This window comes from Rhinolophus ferrumequinum, chromosome 3, assembly GCF_004115265.2.
Source record: "Rhinolophus ferrumequinum isolate MPI-CBG mRhiFer1 chromosome 3, mRhiFer1_v1.p, whole genome shotgun sequence".
Classification (NCBI taxonomy): domain Eukaryota; kingdom Metazoa; phylum Chordata; class Mammalia; order Chiroptera; family Rhinolophidae; genus Rhinolophus; species Rhinolophus ferrumequinum.
In genome coordinates, this window is record NC_046286.1 from 62,755,553 (window position 1) to 62,780,188 (window position 24,636).

General features: G+C 43.1%; 1 protein-coding gene across 9 annotated transcripts in view; it reads right to left on the minus strand.

The window, feature by feature from the left end:
• The window catches only part of DDO (D-aspartate oxidase), a 70,941-nt gene continuing 46,305 nt past the window's right edge, over positions 1–24,636 (minus strand). For 3 of the 9 annotated variants that reach the window (XM_033097125.1, XM_033097175.1, XM_033097184.1), the window contains 3 exons: positions 23,721–23,829; positions 20,294–20,470; positions 13–3,300 (listed from right to left, as the gene is read on the minus strand). In XM_033097125.1, coding sequence (XP_032953016.1) covers positions 2,733–3,300; positions 20,294–20,470; positions 23,721–23,829 — 854 coding nt within the window. In that variant the 3' untranslated portion in view covers positions 13–2,732. Of the gene's footprint in view, positions 3,301–6,014; positions 6,045–11,847; positions 12,085–17,256; positions 17,368–17,678; positions 17,806–20,293; positions 20,471–23,720; positions 23,916–24,636 lie in introns of those variants that run through there. The other 6 variants (XM_033097192.1, XM_033097168.1, XM_033097160.1 and 3 more) reach the window with 6 other exon arrangements.

Genomic DNA, 24,636 nt, shown 5'->3' on the forward strand with positions numbered 1-24,636 from the left:
GGAAATTAAAAAAAAAAGACCAGCCAAATAAGAAACACAATGGCTATTTATTCAGAGCTTGCTACAGCAAGGGATTCAGCCACTGTCACTCCAACACAGGCAGAGGAGTGGGGAGCTTGACAGTGAAAAAAGGGAAGGCTTCAGGTGTACCTGCAGGATGCTATCCACCTGGGAAAGCTGTAGGCAGGCTGACTAGAAGTGGGGTGTCCACATCCTGTGTAATTAGATAGCGGGGCATATTTAGCTTTCTCTGGTTGGTCCTAAGTTAGAAATGGGACAAAAATTAGGGGAGCTGTCAGTTATTAATCAAGTCCTGGCCATTTGGGACCAATTGTTTCAGAAATGATTGTTTCACTTTCTGGATTGTTACTAGACATAGCAACCCGGCTTCCTGCAAATAAGACCCATAGAAAGCTGGCTCCCGGGGCTGGTTATTATAAAAATGGGTTGGTTTCCTAAGCTAGTTGCTGCAGCCTGTGGGTCAGAGTTCTATTTTTATACGTCGTCTGGCCACTGTCTTCAGGCAGCTGACCTACAGCCAGCAAGGTGATTCTCAGCATTTCTAGAGCCCCTTTGGGAGACAGCTAATTCCTATTGCTCACCTTGACCAGAAGTGCCTACGGACACACCTGCTTATGTGAGTACATCCCCAAGACGATCCCCCAAGATGGTAAGGAGGGAAGGGAAGGCTAGGTCATAATGGAGCCCTGTGAGGAGACAGGGGACAGTGCTCAGGCCCTCTCAGCCCCAACGGTCAGTTAGAAGCCTGTGGGCAATTTTGAACAAATACTGATGTGAGGGCCCTACCCACCCCTAAAGATTCTAATTTAAAACAGCAGGCTGGACATCAGTATTTTTTCAAAATTTCCCAGGTAATTCTAATGTGCAGCCGGGTTGGCAGATACTGACCAAAACCTTTCAGAGACTCTTGGGAACAAATACTTAGCAATTAGTGAAAGTGAAATAGGGCATGCAGCCATGACCACTTTTCCAAGAAGCCTCCAATCTGTCTTGTAATATTGGGCTTTAGAAATATAAAATGAAAGTAAACTAGAGTAGCAAATAGACAATGGTCATAGAGTATGAGCCTGCCAACATGATACGAAAATGCTGCAGGATCGAAACCAGGGCAACAAAGGAGTACACTTCAAACCACCATAAAAACGACTAAAACCCTACCTATTCTGAGCAGCGTTCTTCAGTTTTATTTTTTACCATTAAGAAATTTACTTCCCTCTTTAAAATGCTATGTTATTATAACATATTATTTCTTAGATTTCGTGTGATGAGTGTGTGTGTGTGTTTTCAGTCTATCTTGTACATTTGTGCATTTCTCAAGTACTTAAAACAGAATTCAAAACAATATGCATTTGTTTATATACATTTGGGGCATATAAACTCCAAAACCTCAAAAGAATCTTATACTCACTCAGTACACTTGGTATCCAGTTTTTATTTCTAGTCATTTCTAAATTTTCGACTTTACCAATTTATCTGAATTCGATACAATACCACCCCCTGGTGGAAATCTATAGAGAAGAACCCACACTTGAATGTTCCCTCTCTCTCTCTTCCTTCCTCCCTCCGCCCCCCTACCCTCCCAGCAGAATTTTCTCTTCAAACAAAATCATATTCAAAAGCTCAAAATGAACGAAACAGTAAAAATAAAGTTGTGCTGGGGGCTTTCTCTTTCCCACATTCTCATTGCCAATCCTACATCTCCCCCAGGATACCCAAAATAGAACTTAACACTAAACATAAGCCATCGCCCTCAAAAATTAAGATTAAAATTACATCTATTTCTCCCAAGCTTCCTCATCTCAATGAATAGCACCTCCTTTACCATCCACTCAAGCTAAAACCCAGAGAATTTACAGGACACATGAACAGATCAAAGCTCTGAGTAGGCCCAAGTCAAGAAACCAGGTTAGATTTAGTTAACTCAGCAATTCCCAAACTCATTATACCATGAGACACAGCCCCCTTCTCCCCAGTACTTTTTAACAACTTGCATAAAACTCTGGTTATATTTCATTTAGAATGATTTTTCCATCTTAATTAGCAAATTAGCTTTTTGGCTGCACATGCTATTCAGTCTTCAACAATGCTTAGGAAACGTCAGCCGTACAACAAGCCAGCTCTCCATCACCTGTAGTAATGGAAAGAACAACCCTTGGGTGATTGACTCCAGATATGGAGTTGATACCACATCCAATGGGCAACTTCATCCCTGTCTTCTACCAGGAATTCTTCTAGCAGGAATCATGCTTTATCATCCATTAAATGGAATAAGCCTGTGCTGTGTGATCACTGCGTAATTTTATTTAGAGGTATTATAATGCTCACTTGACCACAACCTTCGAGCATCGTGGGCAGCTCTGCAACTGACAGTGAGTTCAGTGAGTTCCATACATTACCTCCTCCTGTGGATTTATGAGCCAAAAATGTCAAAATCCCTACAGCTTTCAGTATCCTGTAAATTAGCATAGATCCTTGGATACCAGATCTAAAAGAAATCTTTTCTCTTTACGAGATCTCTATTTTTAACAACAATAGAGCTTTGTGCCCCATGTCATTAGTACTAGACTTAAGCCTAGTATCCGATTAGGACTAGATTAGATTAGTACTAGTCCTAAATCTACTGATACATTTTGGATCATTTCTAATTTTGAAAAGAAATCAAATGATAAATAGTCTCCAGGGCCATTTGCTGTGATGTCATGTCATGTCACTTAAAGCTTTGACGTGGGAATGGGGGTCCCCAGGTCTTGGACACACTCACTCAACAGCTTGGCGGCCTCCAGAGCAGTACCCCAGTGCATAGAGAAGCCCCCACTCCCGTGGCCGTAGTGGTGGACCACAGTCAGTCTCCGGCCATCCTGGGCTAGGATCTCCTTTTGCAGCCGAATGCCTGCCCTAACGGGCCTCAAGCCCACTATCTCCTTTATGTCGCAAGCTCCATAGAGGGAAGGCTCTAGAGCACAGCATCGGGAAAGAATATCTCTGCTAATTTCTGCATCTGGGACCAGATTCCAGTCTCCTTTTTGCCTACTTCCACCCAGGGTTACATTGGATACACCAGGGTAAACATATGTCAGTCCACTCCCGTCTCGGATAAAATGCTTCACCCAGGGAGCCTGGACTTTGAGCAGTTGGCCCCTCACGGGGAAAATCTTCGAGTCTCCCACAAGTTGCCTGCTTCCAAGGCCTGAACAGTTGACCACGATGTCGAAGGATGAGTGAAGCTCCCACAGGTCTTCTATTCGCCGGGTGAGTAACACGCCCCCACTTTCTTTCACTCTGGGGAGAACGAGAGACCGGGAGTTGAGCCTTAGCCACTTCCTGTTCAACCCCTTATAAGAAGTGATGGAACATGAAAACAAACATTTTAAGAGCTTCCAGGACCTAAGCATGTCCAATTCTAGCCATCAACTGCTTCACATCGTTGGAAACTGGGGACTCCTAAAGTTGAACCTACATAAAAAACCTATTTCAAAAATTCAGAACAAGGGAAATTATATACCTTGTCCTTTTTATGTTTAGTACAGTTCCTATGTTATTTAGATGTCAAATAAACACCAAGTTAATCTGGCATTTTAAATTTCCAACCACTTCTTGTTTATGCCATTTGTTTAACACATAAATGTACTGCCTTGGAATTCTGCCTCATGTTGTTAGCTCTAGCATGTTCCTTTGTATTAGTCTGGTCTCCCAACTAGATGGTTGGGACAGGGGTCACGTGCTTCTCCCCCTTCTGTCTATCACGGGAAGTTAGCATGAGAGTGACACAAACTATTTGCAGCCAATGGACTAAATGACAGTTGTTAAGGATTTTTTGGACGAAGTATATCAATAATGAAAAGACATGGCTTATCCAGGCCCTGTAATCTTTCTTTCTAATTGTAGTAAAATATACGTAACATAAAATTTACCGTATTAAAGCATGCAGTTCAATGCCATTACATTTAATTCACTCATATTGCTGTGCAGGCAACACCACCATCTGTCTCCAGACTTTTTACATCTGGCATAAACCGAACCTCTGTACCCATTAAACAATTCCTCCCAGGACTTATAATCTTACGCATAGGTCGTTTGTAGAATATAGGAGGTGTACTATAAAAACGAGACTATCAGCAGCTCTGCTCAGCAGATGCAGGTTGAATGGCTGGGTGCAAGGCACTGCTAAGAGAGACCAAAAATGTGTGACGCATGGCCCCCTTCGTCTAGGGCTGACAGAGGAGCTGGGAGATGGGCGTGTAAATGTTTGGCAGAATGAAGTCAGTCCCAAATGAGAGGTAATGTAGAATCAGAAAGCAGGGTCGAAGTCCCAGTTCTGCCTCACGTTAGCTTTGAGGTATTGGCCAACTCACCTCACTTCTCTGACCCTGTTTCCCCGTCGGTGTCACGAGGAGGACACCTCCCTTGCCTGCCTCAGAGGATGGCTGTGAAGTTCCAATAAAATAATGGGCATGATAGTACTTCAAAAGATATGAAGCACAATACATTCTAGGGGACTAATATCCAGAAATTATAAATTTCTCAAGGGAGATTATGTCTTATCCTTCTTACTACCCCTACGACCCAGCTCATTGCCCAATACCTAGTGCACTTGACATCGTGTTAGCTAATACTAGGATTTCCAGGCGGGAATTCCCGCCCGTTCTCAGGAATTTTTTTCACTTTCCCATTCCCAAATCCCAAGATATAAACTGTTTTCTGTTCTCCACGATGAATTGTTTCCACAAAGTGACGGCCGATACTACCAACCACCTGCGTTCAAGGAGCCAATTTCCCGACCAACTTTTCTTGGGATTCAGGAACAGGAAAGCGAAAAAATTCCTGAGAACAGGCGGGAATTCCCACCTGGAAACCCTAGCCAATACTGAAGACAATATAAAATACTGGTTTGGCTGTGCAATGGTTAATTTTATGTGTTGACTGGACTGGACCACGTGGTGCCCAGATATTTGGCCAAATATTATTCTATTTCTGTGAGGATATTTGGATGAGATTAGCATTTAAATTGGTAGACTGAGTAAAGCAGATCGCTCTCCCAAATGTGGGTGGGACTCATCCAATAGCTGAAGGCCTGAATAGAGCAAAAAGATTGACTCTCCTGCTGCTAGACTGCCTTTGAACTAGGACACTGACTTTCTCCTGCCTTCAGACTCAAACTGAAACACTGGCTCTTCCTGGGCCACAAGCCTGCCGTTGGCCCTGCTGGGTCTCCACCTTGCTGATTCACCCTGCAGATCTTGGGACTTGTCAGCACCCATAATCATGTGAATTCCTTATTTTATAATATACATATTGGTGTATATATTAGCATAGATCATATTTATTACATCCATATTCACATATAATAAATATAACATATAGTATATTTATTATATACCATAGCTACTCATATATGTCTATATATAGTATATACTCTCTATATAGATATACATAGAGATAGAGAGAGATACAGAGATATTGATATATATACATCCTATTGGTTTTGTTTCTCTGGAGAACCCTGACAAACACGGAATGGCACCACATTAGCATCGTCTCTCTCTAACTGCTGCAATTCAAGCCTGTTCCAGGGAGAATCTGAGAAGGGCTGATACCAGAAATGTGCTTATATACTACGAGAGTGCTTATACACTATCTGCCCGAGAGAGAGAGAGGAAGCAGTCGTGCCAGCAGTTCTGAGCACCATCTGCCTTCAAGGAAAAATAAAGAGAGGTTTAATGCTGAAAGAAAGCATAAGAAAAGGCAGAAACTTCCAGAGCATAAATAAGAGGTGTCTGAGAATAAGTGACGGCATGGTTTGATGTTGCTTTTAACTTAGCAAGGAGGAATTCTTTGAAGTGATTCGAATTTTCCGCTCCTGCTTCCTGGTTAGAGTTTAGTTGAAAATTGTATGAGGATCAGCCGCGAGTCCGCTGTCTTCTGGTTCCCATTTCTAGCAAATGCTGCAAGCTGATGAGAACGGAAGCGATCCTTTGCTCCTCTACGGCATCACAGACCCTGACCCCACAGTTCAGTTTCCTAGTCTGTAAAATGACAGCATTGGATTGTATCAGTGGCTTTCCAACTTCTCCCTCGTCTGGCTGACGGGTAAGCTGGTCAGGTCTCCAGCTTCTTAGGTCTCTGCACCCCCACCAACCCCAGCACTCTGCCTCTGAAGTATCTCCACAAAACAAGAACAGTTTGATACCTCTGGACTAGATGCATTTGTTATTCAACACACATTTGCTGGGAGCCTGTCCTGTGCCAACCAGTGCTAGGCTTCAACAGCCCAAAGCCTACCTTTCGCTCAAGTTCACACAAGTAGGTAGTGCACGCACTATTAAACACTAGCTGGTGCTTCCAGCAGCAGTGCTCCAAATAGCAGAAGTTCTAAGTGCAGATGCCTTTACTCTATCTAACGTTGCTTGTTATTCTGAAAAATCACAAAAGACAGTATGTTGTTTACCTGAAACAAGGAAACCAAAGAAAAGAATCTAGCCAACACCCACACGGAGAACCGATAAAGCCAGTGGACTACTTTTGGTGCAGCTAAAAGTTGTTCAATGAGAGCGAATGAGGCTGGAGGTCCTGCCTTGTTTGTTTTCGAAGTAAAATAGTTCATAGAAGTTAGTAGAAGAGAAATAACTATGTAAAGTGTTTATTGTTTGCTTGTTTGGACACTGTCATAGAAAGAAGAGTAAATTGGAATTTTGTGGCAATAGTGACCAACATATTGCAGTGCGTTCATAATCTGTCAAGTTGCGAATGGGAATAAAAACTTCCAAAAAGAGTTGAGGAGGGCTCTGCCCTTTATCAGTCGTGTCACCTTGGTCAATGTACTCAGCTCCTCTACACTAATCGTCCGTCCATAATTTGGACATAAAAATACTGACTTTAGAGGCTCACTGTGAAAATGAAATGAGACAACATCGACAAAAAGTCTGCTATAGGGCATCACACGTTGTACAGTTGCTCAGTGAGGTTTTTCATAAGAAACAAAAAAGGGTTTAGGGGTTTGTTATGCGACTGTAAACTGCAAGACCCGCTATCTCACATATGTGAGTATGCCCACCACAAGAGCTAGAAAGCCATTGTAAGCCATACATCACTTACATTTAATTAGTTTTATGACCTCTAAGACTGACATTTGCATTTTTAAAAGACGTTTGAAGTTGACCATTATTTGAACATTATCTTGGTTTTGCTTTTATAATACACTGTGGATTCCATGTGTTAATATTTAAACAGTATGTTCTGTGTTCCCACCATCCTAATTAGAACTTAGAATTCTTCTCCTAATGCAGAAAAATAAGGGAATTTACCAGCCTTGGAATTGGAGCAAATTTCTTAAACTCACTAAACTTGTTTCCTCAACTATAACCTAAGGATAAGAATGCTGAGCGCCCAGCGTTTTTATGACGATTATGTAAGAATTCAATAAACGCAAATGTCCTTTTCCATTTTAAGGGTACCCTGCTGGTTGAGCTACTGATGAAAGTCCACGCTTTACCTGGAAACTTCTGAAATTATCATAGTAGACGGGTTGTTGGAAGGCCCCACCAGGACTGCTATGCTGGGTCTTTCCCACGCCTCATACTCCAGGAGGAAACTTACTGAATGTGCCCTGGGACCAGTCATCCTTGTGCTATTGCAATGTGACCACAAGGTGATGCCCAGTCATTATTGTATATCCCCTGGGCAATGCATCAGGATGGCACCAAAGTGTAGGAGGAAACTGTCCCTGGAAGCTGGATGTTAAATTAGATGACCAGGCAACCTACAAGGCTGCTTTTATGACCATACGAAGTAGTTATTCTGGAGGTTTTGAGTGACATGGTCAGGGGTATGAGAAGCTTAGTGACTTTGCCCTTAGGAATTCCTGCAACTGAGCAAGACCTCATCCTGGACAGGGAGAATACCATTGCCCCAACTACCCATGAGGAAATGGGGGATGGGAGGACTCAAGAAGCTGTGCTCATAACCCCAGCCCAGTGTCCTCTGGTCATTATCCTAAAACCCAAGAGTGTCCATTTTCACCAAGCCTAAAAGCCAACTTCTGCTGGACCACATCAGCCTGACCCATAAACGTGGGGGATGTTTCTTCTTCAGGGCCCTTCCTTTAACTCACCAGGAGTTCCATTAAGCACTTCTTTACACACACACACCACCTCCCAGGAGCAAAGGGGAGTCCCCTCATCCCCTGCCTTCTCTTGGGACTAGAGGAAATTCCTGCACCCCAGCTCCCATCCCCTGCCCAAGCCCTTTAAGAGAGGACTCCAGGGCAGCATTAAATGGGGAGGTGGGGATTCTGCCGTGGAGACCTGTGGTGGAAGTGCAGGGTAAGGCAGGTCCCTGGTGAGCTCTGGTACGGAGGATGGGGCAGCTTGACAGCATCACTGCGCAGCGGGCGCTGCAGGGAAGAGGCACAGATCTTGGAGTGAGAGGTCAGGGCAGGAAAGGGGTGCAGCCCAGCAGGGATAGAATGGGGGGCGTGCAGCAGAACCAAAATATCACCCTGGAACCTATGTACACCTGGAATTTGCTGGCTGAAACTTAGACCATAACTCTTTTGGAAACCTAATGAGTAGAAACGGAGAAAAAAATTCTTTTTTGTCATGTAAAATTTCTAAGCACTTTCCATCTTGCCAAAAGTAGACATTTTAGCACTCCTTTATTAACATTTTAACAGCTTGTACCTTTATACTGGGAAGATCATCCAAATATTTCTCTAAGTTAGGCAGATGTAACATAAACTCTCTTCTAAGGATTTAAGAGGGCTTTGCGGTGAGAAGGGATGTGATTATCTCTGTGAAGGCCCAGATGTTTCTCTGCAGACCAGATTGCTTTTGGAAAATCTGTGTCTAGGCCAAGGAGGGCGGAAGGAGGAGAGGATGGCGCTGTGTCTGTTCCCCAGCTGGCTCCTCACACTGGTTAGAACTTTCTCCATTAAAGGCCGAGGGCCAGAGCCTGGAGGACCGATTCTAAGAGAACTGGTGAGACTCTGGCTTGAGTAGGGATGTGGTGGAGCCCAGGTGTCAGAGGACATTTCCTTCAACCTCTGCATAGAACCCCGCCCAGAAAGAACCCGTGAGTGCTGACACAGGATCTATAGCTTCAAGTTTGTTGGAATGAGGGAAACAGCCCTGAGTTTTGAGTCACTATGTAAGGACAGCTCGGAGAGGAGAGAAACAGTGAAGAGCTAGAAAGCCATTGCTAAAGATGTGGAAAGATGGAAGGAGAGCTGGGAGAGGATGGTGGTCAAGGACCTCGAGAGGAAAGGTGGCTCTTTGAGGTATTATGTATTAATGTATTATTAAATGTAGCCAATTAAAAAACTTAGCCCTTGCTTCAAGCCTGAAGCATGATACCTTATTAACAGTGATCAGAAAATAACTATTTTCAGTCTATTTGTCTGAAAAAAGAAAACTAATTTAAAATCTCAGTCGGCAAATAGCACTACACATACAGATTCACAGAAAAAATTGTCTTCATAGTGACACTTAATGTGACTTTACTTAAAATAGCTTATGACAGTTAAAATTTTAAACATATACATACAAATTTTGCACGTGATAGGAATGTAAACAATTTGTACTCAGAGGATGAATGGTGGTGTTTTAAAAATATATCCACAAAATCTTTGACCTTCAACACTGAAGCCTAATTCCCCTCTGAATATGGGCAAAATCTAGTAACTTGCTTCTAATCAATATATCATATTTTTGCTGTGTATAATGCGCTTCCATGTATAATGCGCACCCACGTTTTTGGCCCAGACTTTCAGGGAAACAGGATTAGTACTATCCATGTGTAATACGCATCCTTATTTTTCCCTCACAAATTTGGACAAAAAAAGTTCACATTATACACAGGAAAATACAGTACACATTATACATATGTATATTGCAACACTTGATCCTGGATTTTCTTTTGTTGTAAAGCATGTTATCGGGAAAATTGGGAAAATCTGAATAAGGTCTGTAGATTTCAGAAATGTACCTATGTTCATTTAATGCCCTCATCCTGATTACTTGACCTTGATTATACAAGGGAATGTGCTGGGTTTGAGAAATACATATTCAGTATTTGGGGTAGAGTGGCATCATATCTGCAGTTAAATGATTCAGAAAAAAACGTATATTTAGAGGGAAAAGGATAAAGCAAACATGGTAAGTTTAAGATTTGGGGAGAGAGGTCCAAGATGGCGGAGTAGATAAACACTCTGCCTGCTTCATTTCGTAAACACATTAAAATTACAACTAAATTTTAGAACAATCAACCTGGAGAACCAGCTGAAGTTTTATAATATAAAGAAGAAGCCATGTCAAGACTGGTGGGAGGGGTGGAGACATGGAACTGGCTAACCCCAAACCTCCGTGTAGCAGTTGAGAACTGCGAAGGGATATCTCGGCCGCATTGGTTCCCCCCAGAGCAGCAAGAGACCCCAGCCCTACACCGGCCTCCCCAGCCCAGAGTACTGGTGACAGAAAGAGGAGCCCCCACAACATCTGGCTGTGAAAAACTGGGGATTCAGACCATCTGGGTGGGATGGAAGGCTGCAGGAAACCCAGATGTCCTCTTAAACAGCCCGCGCACAGACTCTCTCACTCGCAGGCACTCACCTTGGGCTCCAGCAGAGGGATGGTGGCTCAGGGGGGCTCAGAGGCGTGTGGGGGGCAGACTGAGGTGTGTGGCTACAGGGCAGGGCTGGAGGACATTCACTATTTTCTCTGTGTGGGCTCCTTCTCTCGTGCAGCTGGCAGGCAGGTTCCATCTTTGCTGTGTTGAGCCCTTCCCCACAGGCGAAATCTGAATCTGATTGGCCTGGTGAGCTCTGCAGCTCTGCCCTCCTGACTGACTGGGAACCTGCCCCACCCAACTCCCCCAATGCTGGATGCACTTTCTCATGCAGCCAACCCCACCCACATTGCACTCTTTATTAGAAAACTATCGGAGTCAACGGGCCCCAGGTGAGCGGCAACTGGTCTCAGTGTGCTCTGAGATTTGCTGAGTCTCTCCAGGCTCAGCACTGGCACCAAACCAGAGTCTACATTAACCTGGTAACCACAACTCTTTCCACTCTAGTAACTCCCTGAGGCCCTGCCTCACCCAACTTGAATACAGCACGAGGCTTTATCAGCGGCTGAAACTTGAGGCAGCCAGTAGGTGGCAGGTGGCCTCCAGGTGTCCTGGCTTTTTGTGGAGCTGCCCCAGGCCTGGTACTAGTGGGAGCCGACCTTGGTTTGCCAGGTATCCTCTGTGCTTCCAACTTTAGCACAGGCAGCAAATAACTGCGGATAGCTTTATAGCTCTTACCAGGTAGTTCCCGGCCATTCTCAGACAGTGGATGACCTTGGCCTGCACCAGAGCCCCTCCCAATAGGCACGAGAACCACCATACTTGGAGATTGGCTTCAGATCACAACACAGCACCACCCAATTAGCGCTGCAAGCAGCACACACAAAGGGCAGTCTCAACAGGCACCAGAGCCTGGTGGGGCAAATCCCACTAAGTGGAGTAAGCTCCCCCACAGCAGCCTGTAAGCTGTGGACATGGCCAAACCTACAGCCAATCAGCCTGAGGGTCAATCCCACCTACTGTCATACCAATAGCAATCAAGAGACTCACAGCAGATTGAAAGACACACACAGCTGGTAAGTAAAGGAATGGAAAAAGTTATTTCATGAAAATGAAAATTAAAAAACAGACAAACAAAAAGCTTGGGTAACAATACTTATACCAGACAAAATACACTTTAAAACAAAGACTATAACAAGAGACAAAGATGGATCCAGTAATCTCACTTGTGGGTATTTATCTAAGGAAACCCAAAATGCTACTTCGAGAGGACCTATGCATCCATATGTTCATTTCAGCATTTTACAAGGGCCAAGATGTGGAGGCAGCCTGAGTGCCGTCCATGGAAGAGGAGGTCGTACATATATACAATGGAAAATTGCTCGGCCAGGAAAGGGAATGGGTTCTTGCCATCTATGGCAGCATAGATGGTCCTGGAAGGGACTGTGCTGAGTGGAGTGTCAGACAGAAAGACAGCTGCAATGTGATTTTGCTTGTATGTCGAATCTAAAGAACAGAATACACAAAAAAGAACAGAAACAAACTCATAGATATAGAAAACATTTTGATGGTTGTTAGATGGGAGGGGGGTTGGAGCTGTGGATGAAAAGGGGGGAGGGATTAAGAAGTAGTTGGTTGGTGCAAAAGTAATTGCAGTTTAAAAAGTTAAAAATAATTGCAAAAACCGCAATTACTTTTGCACCAAATTTAACAACAAATTGGTTGTTAAAAAATAGTTATAGGGATGTAGAGTATAGCATAAGAGATATAGACAACAATATTGTAATAACTATGTATGGTGTCAAGGGGTACTACATTTATTGGGGTGATAGATGGGAGGGGGTTGAGGGTCAGGGTGAAAAAGGTGAGGGGATTAAGAAGTACAAATTGGTAGTTACAAAAGTCATAGGGATATAAAGTAAAGCATAGGGAATATAGTCAATGATATGGTAATAACTATGTATAGTGCTAGGTGGGTACTAGACTAGTCAGGGGGATCACTTCTTAAATTTTATAAATGTCTAACCACTATGCTGTACACTTGAAATTAATATAAACTAATATTGAATGTTAAATGTAATTTTAAAGGGGGGAAAGGGGAAGGGGAATAAGAGGTCCAAATTTCCAGGTCCACGACAAATAAGTCATGGGGATGTGCAGTATGGGGAATATAGTCAATAATATTGCGATAGTGTGGTGCGGTGTCAGATGGTCGCTGGAATTAACGTGGTGATCACTTCTTTGGGTTTATAAATATTGAATAACTATGGTGTACACCTGACATTGATATAATATTGTATGTTAGCCATATTTTTAATAATAATCTTTAATAAAAGAGATTTGAGGAATCTGGTGAATGATACATGGGATTTCTTGCATTTTAAGAGGTCCGACAATTAAATTCTCGAATTTGTTGCAACAATGCTGCTAACCTTTTTTTTATATCAGAGGGATTATTCATTATGAATTTGTACCAACTGGACAAACAATTAACCAAGTTTACTATTTGGAAGTGCTGAAAAGGCTGAGTGAAAAAGTTAGACAAAAACGACCTGAACTTTTCGCCAACAATTCATGGCTCTTGCATCACGACAATGCACCAGCTCACACAGCACTGCTTGTGAGGGAGTTTTTAGCCAGTAAATAAATAACTGTATTGGAACACCCTCCCTACTCACCTGATCTGGTCCCCAATGACTTCTTTCTTTATCCAAAGATAAAGGAAATATTGAAAGACATTTTGATGACATTCAGGACATCAAGGGTAATACAATGACTGTTCTGATGGCCATTCCAGAAAGAGTTCCAAAATTGCTTTGAAGGGTGGACTAGCTGCCGGCGTCGGTGCATAGCTTCCCAAGGGGAGTACTTGGAAGGTGACTATAGTGATATTCAGCAGTGAGGTATGTAGTACTTTTTCTAGGATGAGTTCTCGACCTTAATTTCCGACCTTGTATATGGAAACTAGTTTTGACCTAACAACATTATCTCACCTGATGACCATATTCCTCATGCATTTCCTTGCAATGCATATTCTAATAAAATTAACTGCACTCTACTTCCCACTTGAAAGCCTTTGAAGTTATTGAAGCCCCCAAGGCTATTGCAGCCCACACAGTCTCCATCTATGCTCTATTAAACCTTATTATCATCATCAGAAAAAACAAACACCATCATTTTTCCATCTTCCTGGCTGGTCCCCTCCCACTTCATCCTTGCATAGCCAGGGAAAAAGGGGAGAGCTCACATTAGACCTGTGTTGGGGGCCATCTTTTGCCCATTGCTCCTCTGGTTGGGGGCTGGGGAGGAAATCCCTAAATATGTTGAAAACGGAAGGCTGTGCTCTAGCAGGCATGGTGTGTGTTGGGTGCAGGGGAGCTGTACCCTGTACAGGGGAGCTGTCTGCTGTACACAGGAAGGGACCTTTGCAGGTAGGATAAGGCAGGGACAACCTGTCACATTCCTAACAGACAATCCATATTTCTGTCCAAATGCCAAGAGAATCACAGGAGTTTCTTTCGTAAGCAGTGCTGTGAGTCAGACCAAGTAGGAGAACAGAAGACATAGGCGATAGGAGACAGAGGACTCTCCCAGGGAAAGTAGCAGAGAATAATTATTAGATGAGTGGAAGGAAAGTGCAGGGAAAGAAGCCCAATGTGGTCAGTGCTGTGATTTGCCGGCCTTATCAGGGCCACAGAGTAAGGCATGGCCTCCTAAAAGTAAGCAATGCACCTAAGTTATAAGGTCCCTGGCACAGAAATGGGCACCCAACTTGCTGGATGTCATCAAAGGCAGGACAATGCTGGGTCAGCTGGGATGATTTATTTAGGTTGGATGCCTGAGGAAAAGGCAGGCTCAACTGACTTACAGCCCCTACGGTTCATTTCCTAGAAGGGGCAAATAAAAAGCAACAGAAGATGCCTCCACTGGCCGAAGATATAAAACGATCTGCATGGCTGATTAAACCTCAGAGGTTTTTTGTTCATTTGTTTGTTCTGGATACTACTGGAGATGGGGACATATATATGTATTTTTTTGAGAGGGAGCTGACCCCTTCTGTTCTTTGAAAAGTGATAAAGATCTAATTTGTAGTTTAAAACAGTTTTTCTTTCCTGTAAGTTTATATTGTTTCAGAAGAATAGAGCCAAGGGTGAAGCCATTGTCGAATGGCTTGCAGAGTGAAATGCCTGTTTTTGAGTCAGAACATTGCTGGTTGAGCATTCACATTGTGTAGAAGGGGTGTAGGCGGCAACAAAACAGACCCTGGGTGTGAGGAACAAGCAGTGCCTGTGTGGCTTCCGGTGGAGGAGAGTGGGTGGCAGCCCAGAGTGAGTTCCGGGGCCTTCCCACTCTCCACCACGAGGTGGCCCTGCCTCCCATCTGGCCTGAAATCCTTGCCCTGAAACGCTTGCCTTGGTCTTAGAGGAGTCCTTGCCCTACGGAGCCTCTCTCAAGAGGAAAGAGGACCTGTGACCCTCTCTCTCCTGGCCAGATGCCGGGCACTGAGGGAAGGCGGGCAGCTAATACCACAGAGTGGAGGCCTCTGCGCGCTATTTGTGCAGGCCCCGCATTGAGCGGCAGGAGGAAGCATGAGATACCAGGGACCCTAGGGGGTGCTGGAAGGGGGTAGGGTGGCTTTCCTTCAGTAGACGGGGTGTACTGTCTATCTGAGGCACTGGTGTCCCCGCCCACTGTCATGGTGGACATATACATCAAACAAATGGACTGAAAAGGCCTCCCCAGGACTCTATGGAGTCAAGAACAGCCCCCCTCGGGTCTCTTCTCCCTCACTCTGTCACCTAAAAACAGACAGGAAGCAGTGTGCTCCCAGGCACAAACCCCAGCTCGCTGGTCATCATGCCTGATGGTGTGGCAGTCAGGAGGTGGCTCCCACTGGCATAAAGTACCACTCACTTGGAGTTATTTCAAGTAAAGTAACATGCTGAAAACAGGTTTCCAACTAATGAGAGGGTAGCAGGATTTTCCCCAGGCCTTTATACCACAGTTAGAGATTAGGCCTGAAAATAAGGCTATTGTGGAAATAAGGGGTCTGTTTTCTAGAAGGTGATACTTTAGAAGCAGGCAGAACAAATCATCCTGATAATTCAGTTGACCCTTGAGCAAGGTGGGGATTCGGGGTGTCAACTCCTACGCAGTCGTAAATCCCCACATAACTGTTGACTTCCCCAAAACTTAAATACAGTCCCTTGGTATACGTGGGGAATTGGTTCCAGGACCCCCAGCAGATACCAAAATGCACGGTGCTCCAAGTCCCTTATATAAAATGTCATAGAACACTGCATACAATCAGCACTCTGCATCTGGGTTGGCTGAATCCACAGATGCGAAACCTGAGGATACAGGACCAACCATACGTGTATATTTATTGAAAAATAAATCTGCATGTAAGTGGCCCCACACTCTTCAAACCTGTGCTGATCATGGGTCAGCTCTAATTGTTTCCGTGTGAAAATGATTGAGGGTGGCCCAGAGCCTAAACATTCATTCTCAGCCAGAGGGGGAGAACAGCTGGAACTGTGGCCATGCTGGGGACTGGCCCTCGCTCACAGTCCAGTGTGGAGACAACACCACCCACCTCCACCCACGGGAAGCTTGTCACTGCCCAGGGCAGCCCCAGACAAACTGGGAGACTTCCAAGGACTCCTCAGGAGAAGGGACACATACAGTGGGGGTGACTCACGCTGGCTTCCCTGCCTCTGCCTTCTCCCACGTGACACACCCCTTCTGCCACCTCTTCAGGGATCCTGGGCCTTCATGCTCCCTCTCTGCCCCTGCAAAACTCCGCATCTTCCAAGGATTTATCTACTGTTCATCCCTTAAAGCAAACTGAGAGCAATGTGCCCTCTCTCCCAGGGAGAATTCTGTGTAAGTTTTCTGTCTCAACTTAATAGCCAATGATTTGGTGAAAGATTGGGAGAAACTCTTCACACTCTCACCCCCCTGATTACTATTCCTAGGACTCAGAACTTACCCTGACGAATCTGAGTTGTACCTTCCTTCCACTGGGCCACCGAGAAGACCCCGCGCTGGCCCTTCTCCAGCTGTGAGTGAGAGGTAAGTATGTGGGCCCGAGAGATGTGCTCATCCAGAGCCCTTTCCCTTCAGTTCCAGTCCACGAGCTGGGGACCCAGGATCTCCATATTCCCACCCCACTTCCAGGGCCTGCATTGTCTTCTGAGGCGCAGACCATGCCACTCTGTGCGCCCCTGAGCCTACAGGGTGGCCAAGGGAGAGCTATTTTCTGGGGGAGGGTATGGATGGAGCTTGGGTATACGGGCTCGGGTGCCTCCTGGCATGCACCTATGGCTGCCATGTTAAGGTGCAGCCCTCCTGGGAATCCAAGAATTCTAAATGTAAACTTGGCCTTCGGGTGGTCATAAGGCATATTTGCTAAGGTAAAAGGATAAATTATATCATACTTAAAGGTTTGTCAGCTTGACCGAGAACTTTTAAATATTTATACATCTGCATGTGGGCTACTGTTTTCATTCTTGTCCCAGGCCAGACAAGGTAGAGGGGGGTCTGGTGTTGGGTGTGTCCTCTAGCTCTACCCTAAAGTGAGACGGAGGGAAACTTCAGGGGACAGAGGGAAAGGGAAGGAAGAAAGAGTAAAGGCAGTGTATTTCTGCACTGGGTCCATAATTTTAAATAATGGCATTGCTGCAGGTTTCCATTAAAGAAACGACGAAGGAAAATATTTATAAAAAGAAAATGTTTTTCTTCCCAAACTGGGGTATATGGAATCTTGTTCCCAAAAGTAAGACAGTACTGAAAAAGAAAGAAAGAAAAGATGCAGACATGTCTTGAAGCGGCTCCCACTGGCCAAATCTTGGACAATTTGAACATCAAAGTATATAAAGAGAGTAAAAGACTGAAATATATAGAAAAAAATAGAAATCCATGAGTCCATACTGATACAAATAAATACTTGAATAAATAAATACAGGAAAAGAAAAGACTCTTCCTTATAGAAGAAAGCAAATTAATGTAGGAGAAATTAGAAAATTATCACTTGGCAAACATAGCAATGATTCAGGCAATAATTATCAATAGGTGCTAAAACTAGTCAGTAAATGTGTGGGAAAAAACAGGATATTTACATAGCCTCAAGGTATTAATATATCCTGACAAATCGTTTGCAAAGGGGAAAAGCAGCAACTTCACAGTGGAGATCAGTGGCAGACCAGGTGGTCAAAGGTGAAGTCCCTAGAAGAGGACAAAGTGACACCATGCGCCTCCTAATACGATGCAACAAGAATTCAACACCTACCTCTATGGGGTCCCATCAAAAATGCATAACTTCAATCTAATCGTGATAAAACATCAGACAAATCCCACTGAGGGACATTCTACAGAACAACTAGTCTGTACCTTTCAGAGTTGTAAAGTTCATAAAAGACAAAGATAGACCAGAGCCTACAGAGACATGACAACTAAATGCAATGTGTGATGTGTTATCATGGATTGGATCATGGAGCAGAAATATATATATTTATTGTGTAAAGTTCCTTATGGGACAATTGGCAAAATATGCCATAGATAATAGTATTGTCGCATTATAAATACCTGGGTTTTTGTGTTGTTGTTTTTTTTTAATCATAGTACTGTGTTTATGTAAGAGAATATCCTTGTTCCTAGAAAATACACGTGGCGATATTTAGGAATAATGGGACATCATGTCTGCAACTTAACCTTAAATGCTTCCGGGGGAAAAAATATGTATAGAGAGAGAAGCCGATAAAGCAAAATGTCAGGAATGCGGATAAAGGGTTTACAAGAGTTCGTCCACTTCCCTCGGCTCTGCATCCGTGACCATGTCTGATCACCTCCTGGCCGACCTCACACATAGAAGCCTCTCGCCAGCCCTTGACTATCTCTGTGATGGGAACAAACACTCTGTGGGGTTTTCCCTCACCCACCTCGTCCCAATCTGCCAGAGACCACAGGGCTCCAGCCAGGTTTTCTACAGACCTTCTAGAACATTGAGACAAAATCCAAGATGAGGAAGCCAAACAATAGCTTTGGAGGTAATAATGAAGCTTCAGCCCAAAAGCACTAAAAATACCCCAAATTATAAAATTACACCCAATGTTTTGTACATGTTCTTCCATTTTTGTTATTTTATCACTAAAAAAATTATGCACCACATTGACAGTAAAGTTCTGCCACTTTGGGCGTGCTTAATAATTTCTGCTATCTGAATTTAATCAAGATAAAGATATGATGCTTCTACTTTGCATCACTAGCATTAGCACTACCAAGTTTTTCCAGTCATTTTTATACTACAACGACCAAAATGCAACACTATACAAGACTGGCACTCAGGAAAGGTGGTGACACTGCTAAAACTCAGATGTTGGCTGATGGGCAACTCCATCATGTGATGGCTCAAAATGTTAATTTATCAACCGGTGTACTCAGGTACAAATTTAGTCTACAAACAATGGTTTATGGGCCAGTGAACAAGGCACAAATGTGTGCGTTTTATGAAACTGGAACTTACAAAAGTAAAATGACTCAAATAAATTGCTGAGAGGTAAAAACGAGAAGAGCACTTACAAAGCTATAAAAATATGTCATGATGCTCATGAAATGTAGCTAATGGACTTAGGCTCCCATTTAATGCTCATAAATCTGTCCTTAACCCTTACCATATGTGTTACTGTAATTGTTAATTAATATATAAATATAAGCACACACATATATACACACATACACACTATCACCCCAATATAGTATAAATTCCTTAATAAAAATGATCATATTTTATCCTTCTTTTTGACCAGCTTCTAATACAATACCAGGTATATGTAGGTGTTCAACAAAGAATTGTGGAATTAATGAATTATCTGAGTCAGTTATTCTATATCTTACATCTGGGACCAGGTCATTGTTGTCACTCCTTACCTCAAGTCACTTTTCTAATATTTACACAATAATTCACACTGTTCCTATTCAACTATCAAACAGGCAGATTTGAATATTGAAAGGGCCAATGTGTCACAACCCCCAGCATGCTTGCAATTTCCAGACTAAACTATAGAGAGATTTATTGATGTGTCTCAAATAAAGATGCTTTTGATGTGTTTCCCAACAAACTGGAAATAGAAGTCCTGAAAACCAAGCCAAAATGCAAGTTCAAGGTATTTTGGGCTAACGTTGGTGAGAAAGCAATTGCATAATTTAGATAAGCCCTCATATTTTAGAGTTCTTATTTATAACAAAAGAAAATAATGAAGTTACTTTCTCTATCACTAATGAGAAAAAAAATTCAAAAATAATTTATAATAAGCATAAGATTCTCTCATCTAAAGAACTAGAGTAAATCATCTAATTTTATAGCTGGAAGTGTATTTTCCAAACTTCTCCATTTTACAGGTGAGGAAACGAAGATACTGTTTCCATAAGTGGGTTTTACTGCAGGGTGGGGTGGGGGACCAGATCGTGTGTCAAGGTGTGCACCGGAAGTAGGAGATGGACATGTTACTGCTAGCATGGTGACTGACTCACTCCTGTGACACAAACACTATCTTCACAGTGTTTTACAAAGTCTTAGCCATTTGTGGGCTGCAAGACTCAGTGCAAGAGCTTTGAGGGGCCACAGAGAATTTCCAGAATACATTTTATGAATAGCTATGAAGTTATTGATGGCTATGAGAGATGAAGGAAACATCGAAGAGCCATTTCAACCAACCTTTTCTCCAACCATGGGAGGTAGGCAGCACCTTCACATTTCAGGGTCGTAAAAGCTTGACCAAACACATGTTGAGGGAATTTCTTCAGCTCAGCCTCGGTCATCTTTCGAAATCCCAGAACCACGTCAGCCCAGAATGGCACTTCCTCAGAAGGAACGCTCTCAAATATCTGCCAACTCAAACATATTAAGTGGAAAAAAATTCCTGAAATTTTGTGAAATAACACATTTCTAGTGAACCCCACGTGACATTCTCTAAAGCATTGAAAAATCACATTTCCTATACAAATAAAGAGAAAAAGATCTATTCATCCATTCTCTTGGGTTCAGATAACTCAGTAGCTAAATTTAAAATGTTCATGATTGGGGGAATAAGACATTTAAAAGATACTGTGTCTTTTAAAGATTCAATTTAAGTCTCTTTTTCTAAAAAGCTCTTGCCTAGATTCTCTTTATTTACTTATGATTATGCATATTTGAGGGAAGATTTTCTGTTTTGCAGAATGCTTTACATAAATTATAAGCAAGCCATCAAAAGTTTAAAGGCCAGCCTCAATTCTGAACAAAATATCTAAATTGGAATAGTAATGGTGGGAGTGAAGGAGGCAGGGGTACAACTTCTAAGTTAAGTTGTAGGTCATCACATTGAGTACTTGATAGGAGAAGCCGAGTTGTCAGAAAGAGCCCTGTAATTGTTAAGTCACAGTTGGGGGTGGATGAGAATGGAATGATATTGGTCGTTACCAAGAAGCCTGTAATACTGCTACCAATAGCTGCTAGGCATATGTTTGGATTTAGAAGTGTTGGGATGTTTTCATCAAAAGGCGTACATGTTGTAAATCATGGCTGCTCTAAAATAGCAAGGAAAATCATTTGAGAGCTGCACATGGCTGCTAATGAGATGGTCATTAATGTGCCAGAATTTATATCTCTAAGTAATTCATGCAAAATGGACCCCATGGAAGGTACAAATGTTGTCTGCTGCAGGACTTCAATCTGGGCCCTCTTGCTGTCTCACTCTTCACACTCTCCCTGGGCTAGATTGCCCTCTTCCATATCTTCACCATCACATATAGGCCACTCAGAAGCCTACATCTCCAGCCCTCTCCTCTCTCCTGAGCTCCAAAACCAGATGCAGACCCATGTTGCCTGCTCCCCACTGGATGGCTAGCTCCCTGTCTCCTACATTAGCCACCCCGCATGCTTCCAATACCCTTTCCCCCAGGCTTATCCAATTCAAAAAATGGTCCCCCATTCACCCAGCTGCTAACTCCAGAAACCCAAGAATCATTCTTGACTCTCTCTCCTCTCTTACATGTCATCAACAATCAGGTCCCATCACATCTCCTCTTAAACACTTCTCAAATCCATCTACACTCTATCCATGGTATCAACACCTAATCTATCTCACCACCCTCTCTCTTTCTACAAATCTGTCTTCTACACTACAGACAGTATATTTTTAAAATGTAAATATGATCAGGTACTTCACTGTGTAAAATCCCTCAGGGGCTTCCCATAACCCTAGAATTTTTTAACACACCATAGTCACCCTAGACTCAGGTCTATGCATGTGCTGGTCGCTCTACCTGGAATGCTGGTACCTCTACCTGGAATGCTGCCTCCTCCTCTGTTCCGGACCCTGCCTTTGCCCCCTTCACCTCTACAACATCACCAGACTAACCTACACTCATCCAGATGGTCTCTGCTGAAACATTACTTTTTTTCCTGGTGGCTTCTCACAGCTTCCCAGAGCTAGTTTATTCTCCAGATACACGCTTCCTTAGCACCTTGTAGTCTTCCCTTGGCAACTCAAAGTCTCACTTTTAATGCATTAGATTTAGGATATTCCCTACAGACCATAAGCTACATGAGGGCAGAACCATGTGTGTCTTTCTTGAAAATTCACTCAACACATATTTAGTGAGCATCTACTATTTGCCAAGCAGTATGTACCAAATTGCTCATTTATATATCCCTAATACTTAGGACAGTACCTGATACTGGTGAATGTTGAACAATTGTTTTGAGGGAAAAGATAGATGAGTAAGGCTATATGCACACGACATTGGCCCTTGTCTTTGCTTGACTGATCCAAATCCTTTTTGGAAGCAAGTGGAATAAAAGTCATTCATCTGAGGAAATAAATAACTCTCTCTTAGAATGTAGCTTAAAGTACATTTTTTATAATACCCTCAATGGTGGCCAAGTTTTACTCTTGAAAGTATATTTGAATTTTGGACATAGCTGTTTCCAAAACTTACTTAGAACCAAGGTTTGTGAACAAAACACGGTCATGTTGGTTTTGGACAAAAAAAAAGTGGCCCTATATCAATGAAAACCATTTTTCTCTGTGACTCATCAGCTGACTTGGGAGAGAGTTGTAACATCAATCCATCTTCAGAAGGTAGAGAAGTGAAAGTTGCTACTTTGGACAGGGACTTTGGGAAATTAATTATGTCACCGTCATTGGGTGTTTGTGATGGTGAGGGAGGGCAAAAAGAGGAAAAGGATAGAAGCCTGCCTGACGCAGGTAGGTTCACCAGCAGAAAATGTCAACAGACTATCTGATCTCAAAAGAGGAGAGAGGACAATTGTGCTTTGTTTTTTTTTAGAAACAGACAAAAGATGCAGTGGATTTGAGAATTTAGCAAAAGGCACACATCTTTCTGCTCTTCAAAAGGCTATCGGCATGACTGTGTTCTCACACAGGATAACACAGACGACATACAGGCTATGTCGGAAAGTAAAAGGCAGAAAGTAAAGGTGAGACTGGTTAGTGATCTCTGTTTAAGAAGATATAGAAAGATATTGTCATAATTTAAATGCTAGTTTGTGTGAGAAATGCTACATAGGATTTATTTTTAAATTATTTTGTTTAATTACACATGCTCCTGAAATCAGAAATCAGAATCAAATAGAAGTGTGCCAACCATTTTAGAAATAATTTTTTCCCAAGTGGCACTTAAAAAGGTAACTTTAGTGATCTACAAAATTTACTTGTTTGGAACATCTAATTCTCCGAGGACATGACATATATAAGATGTCCCTATATTTTGGATCCCTGCACCCATTCCAACGTCACACCTGTTTGCTCCCCATCGTCCATGTCATCCCCACATAACCCAAGCTCATTGCTTACCTGACATATTTTTTAGCCATATTTGCAAATCACTACATAACCCCTGAGGAAACTCAAAATAGTATCTGTGATGAGAAACTGTAATGGTTGTTTATTGTTAAAAAAATCTAATACTATAACTTGTCTTTCTTGTGTTCTTTGCAGTAAAGCCTAAAATGTTCTTCTAAATTCTCTCACCTCTAGGTCATAGCTCTGGTCATAGTAAATAATAATAGTTTGTGTAGAATTCTACAGTCTGTTAGGATCAAGCTAAATGCTAAAATAACTTCAGATTTCCTCTCTTACCCAGACACCAGGTGAACACAAGTCTCTCCAGCTTCTGCAGAATTGGCGATTGCAAACAGGTGGTCAAACGTCTCTCTAAACCACTGCTTCTGCTTGTGAATGGGTGTATCTGCAGTCATGGATACACAAAGCAAAGGGGAACAGAAAGGAAAATGATGCTGATGACTATGCTCCGGATAAGCTCCTTCCTAAAAACTGGCGAAAAATAGAGAAGCAAGAAGGAATGTTTAGATAATGGACCACACTGTGGCCGACAATACATCAGCAACCAAAGTTTTGAATGTTGACACACACGGTCAGCATCCATTCATATCATGATTAATCGACAGAGAGGAAACCAAGAAATCAGGGCAAAATCTGATATGTGAGCCAGCTGGCAGGTGGTTTGGTGCCCTAGGTAGATTTCAGGGGTCTGTGAAGGGTCCGTAACCAATCTGAGCAGAAGTTAGTTTATGGCTGAGGCATCCAGCTGGCCATTCAGTAGAAACAATAGGAGAAAGAACTCAGGGACTCTTTCCTGGGGGCTGAAAACATGGTGGGTGACAAGGGGAGACCTGTAGGGCCCAGAGAACAGACTGCGCGTCAGTGGGAAGAACATGGAGTGGAACTCCCCGTGCTGCCACAAGGAAACAGGGCCTCCATTGCCAAGGTTAGCTCCCTGGGAAGGGCTCCTTGCAGCCCCAGCCATTACCTCCACCCCACTCTACTCCACGGACTCGTGGGCCAGCATAGAGGAGCATTTCCAGGGTCAGCAGAGACGTACAGGGACCACACCAGGTATCACCTCTCTGTCAGAGTCCTGTGGACCAGTGCTCTCTATTTCCCAGGCATCCCTGCCAGAGCTCAAGATATTGGACCCAGACACAGCTTCTAGAAGGGTACCAGATTTGCTAGGGAGGAAATAAGAGTCAGGGCT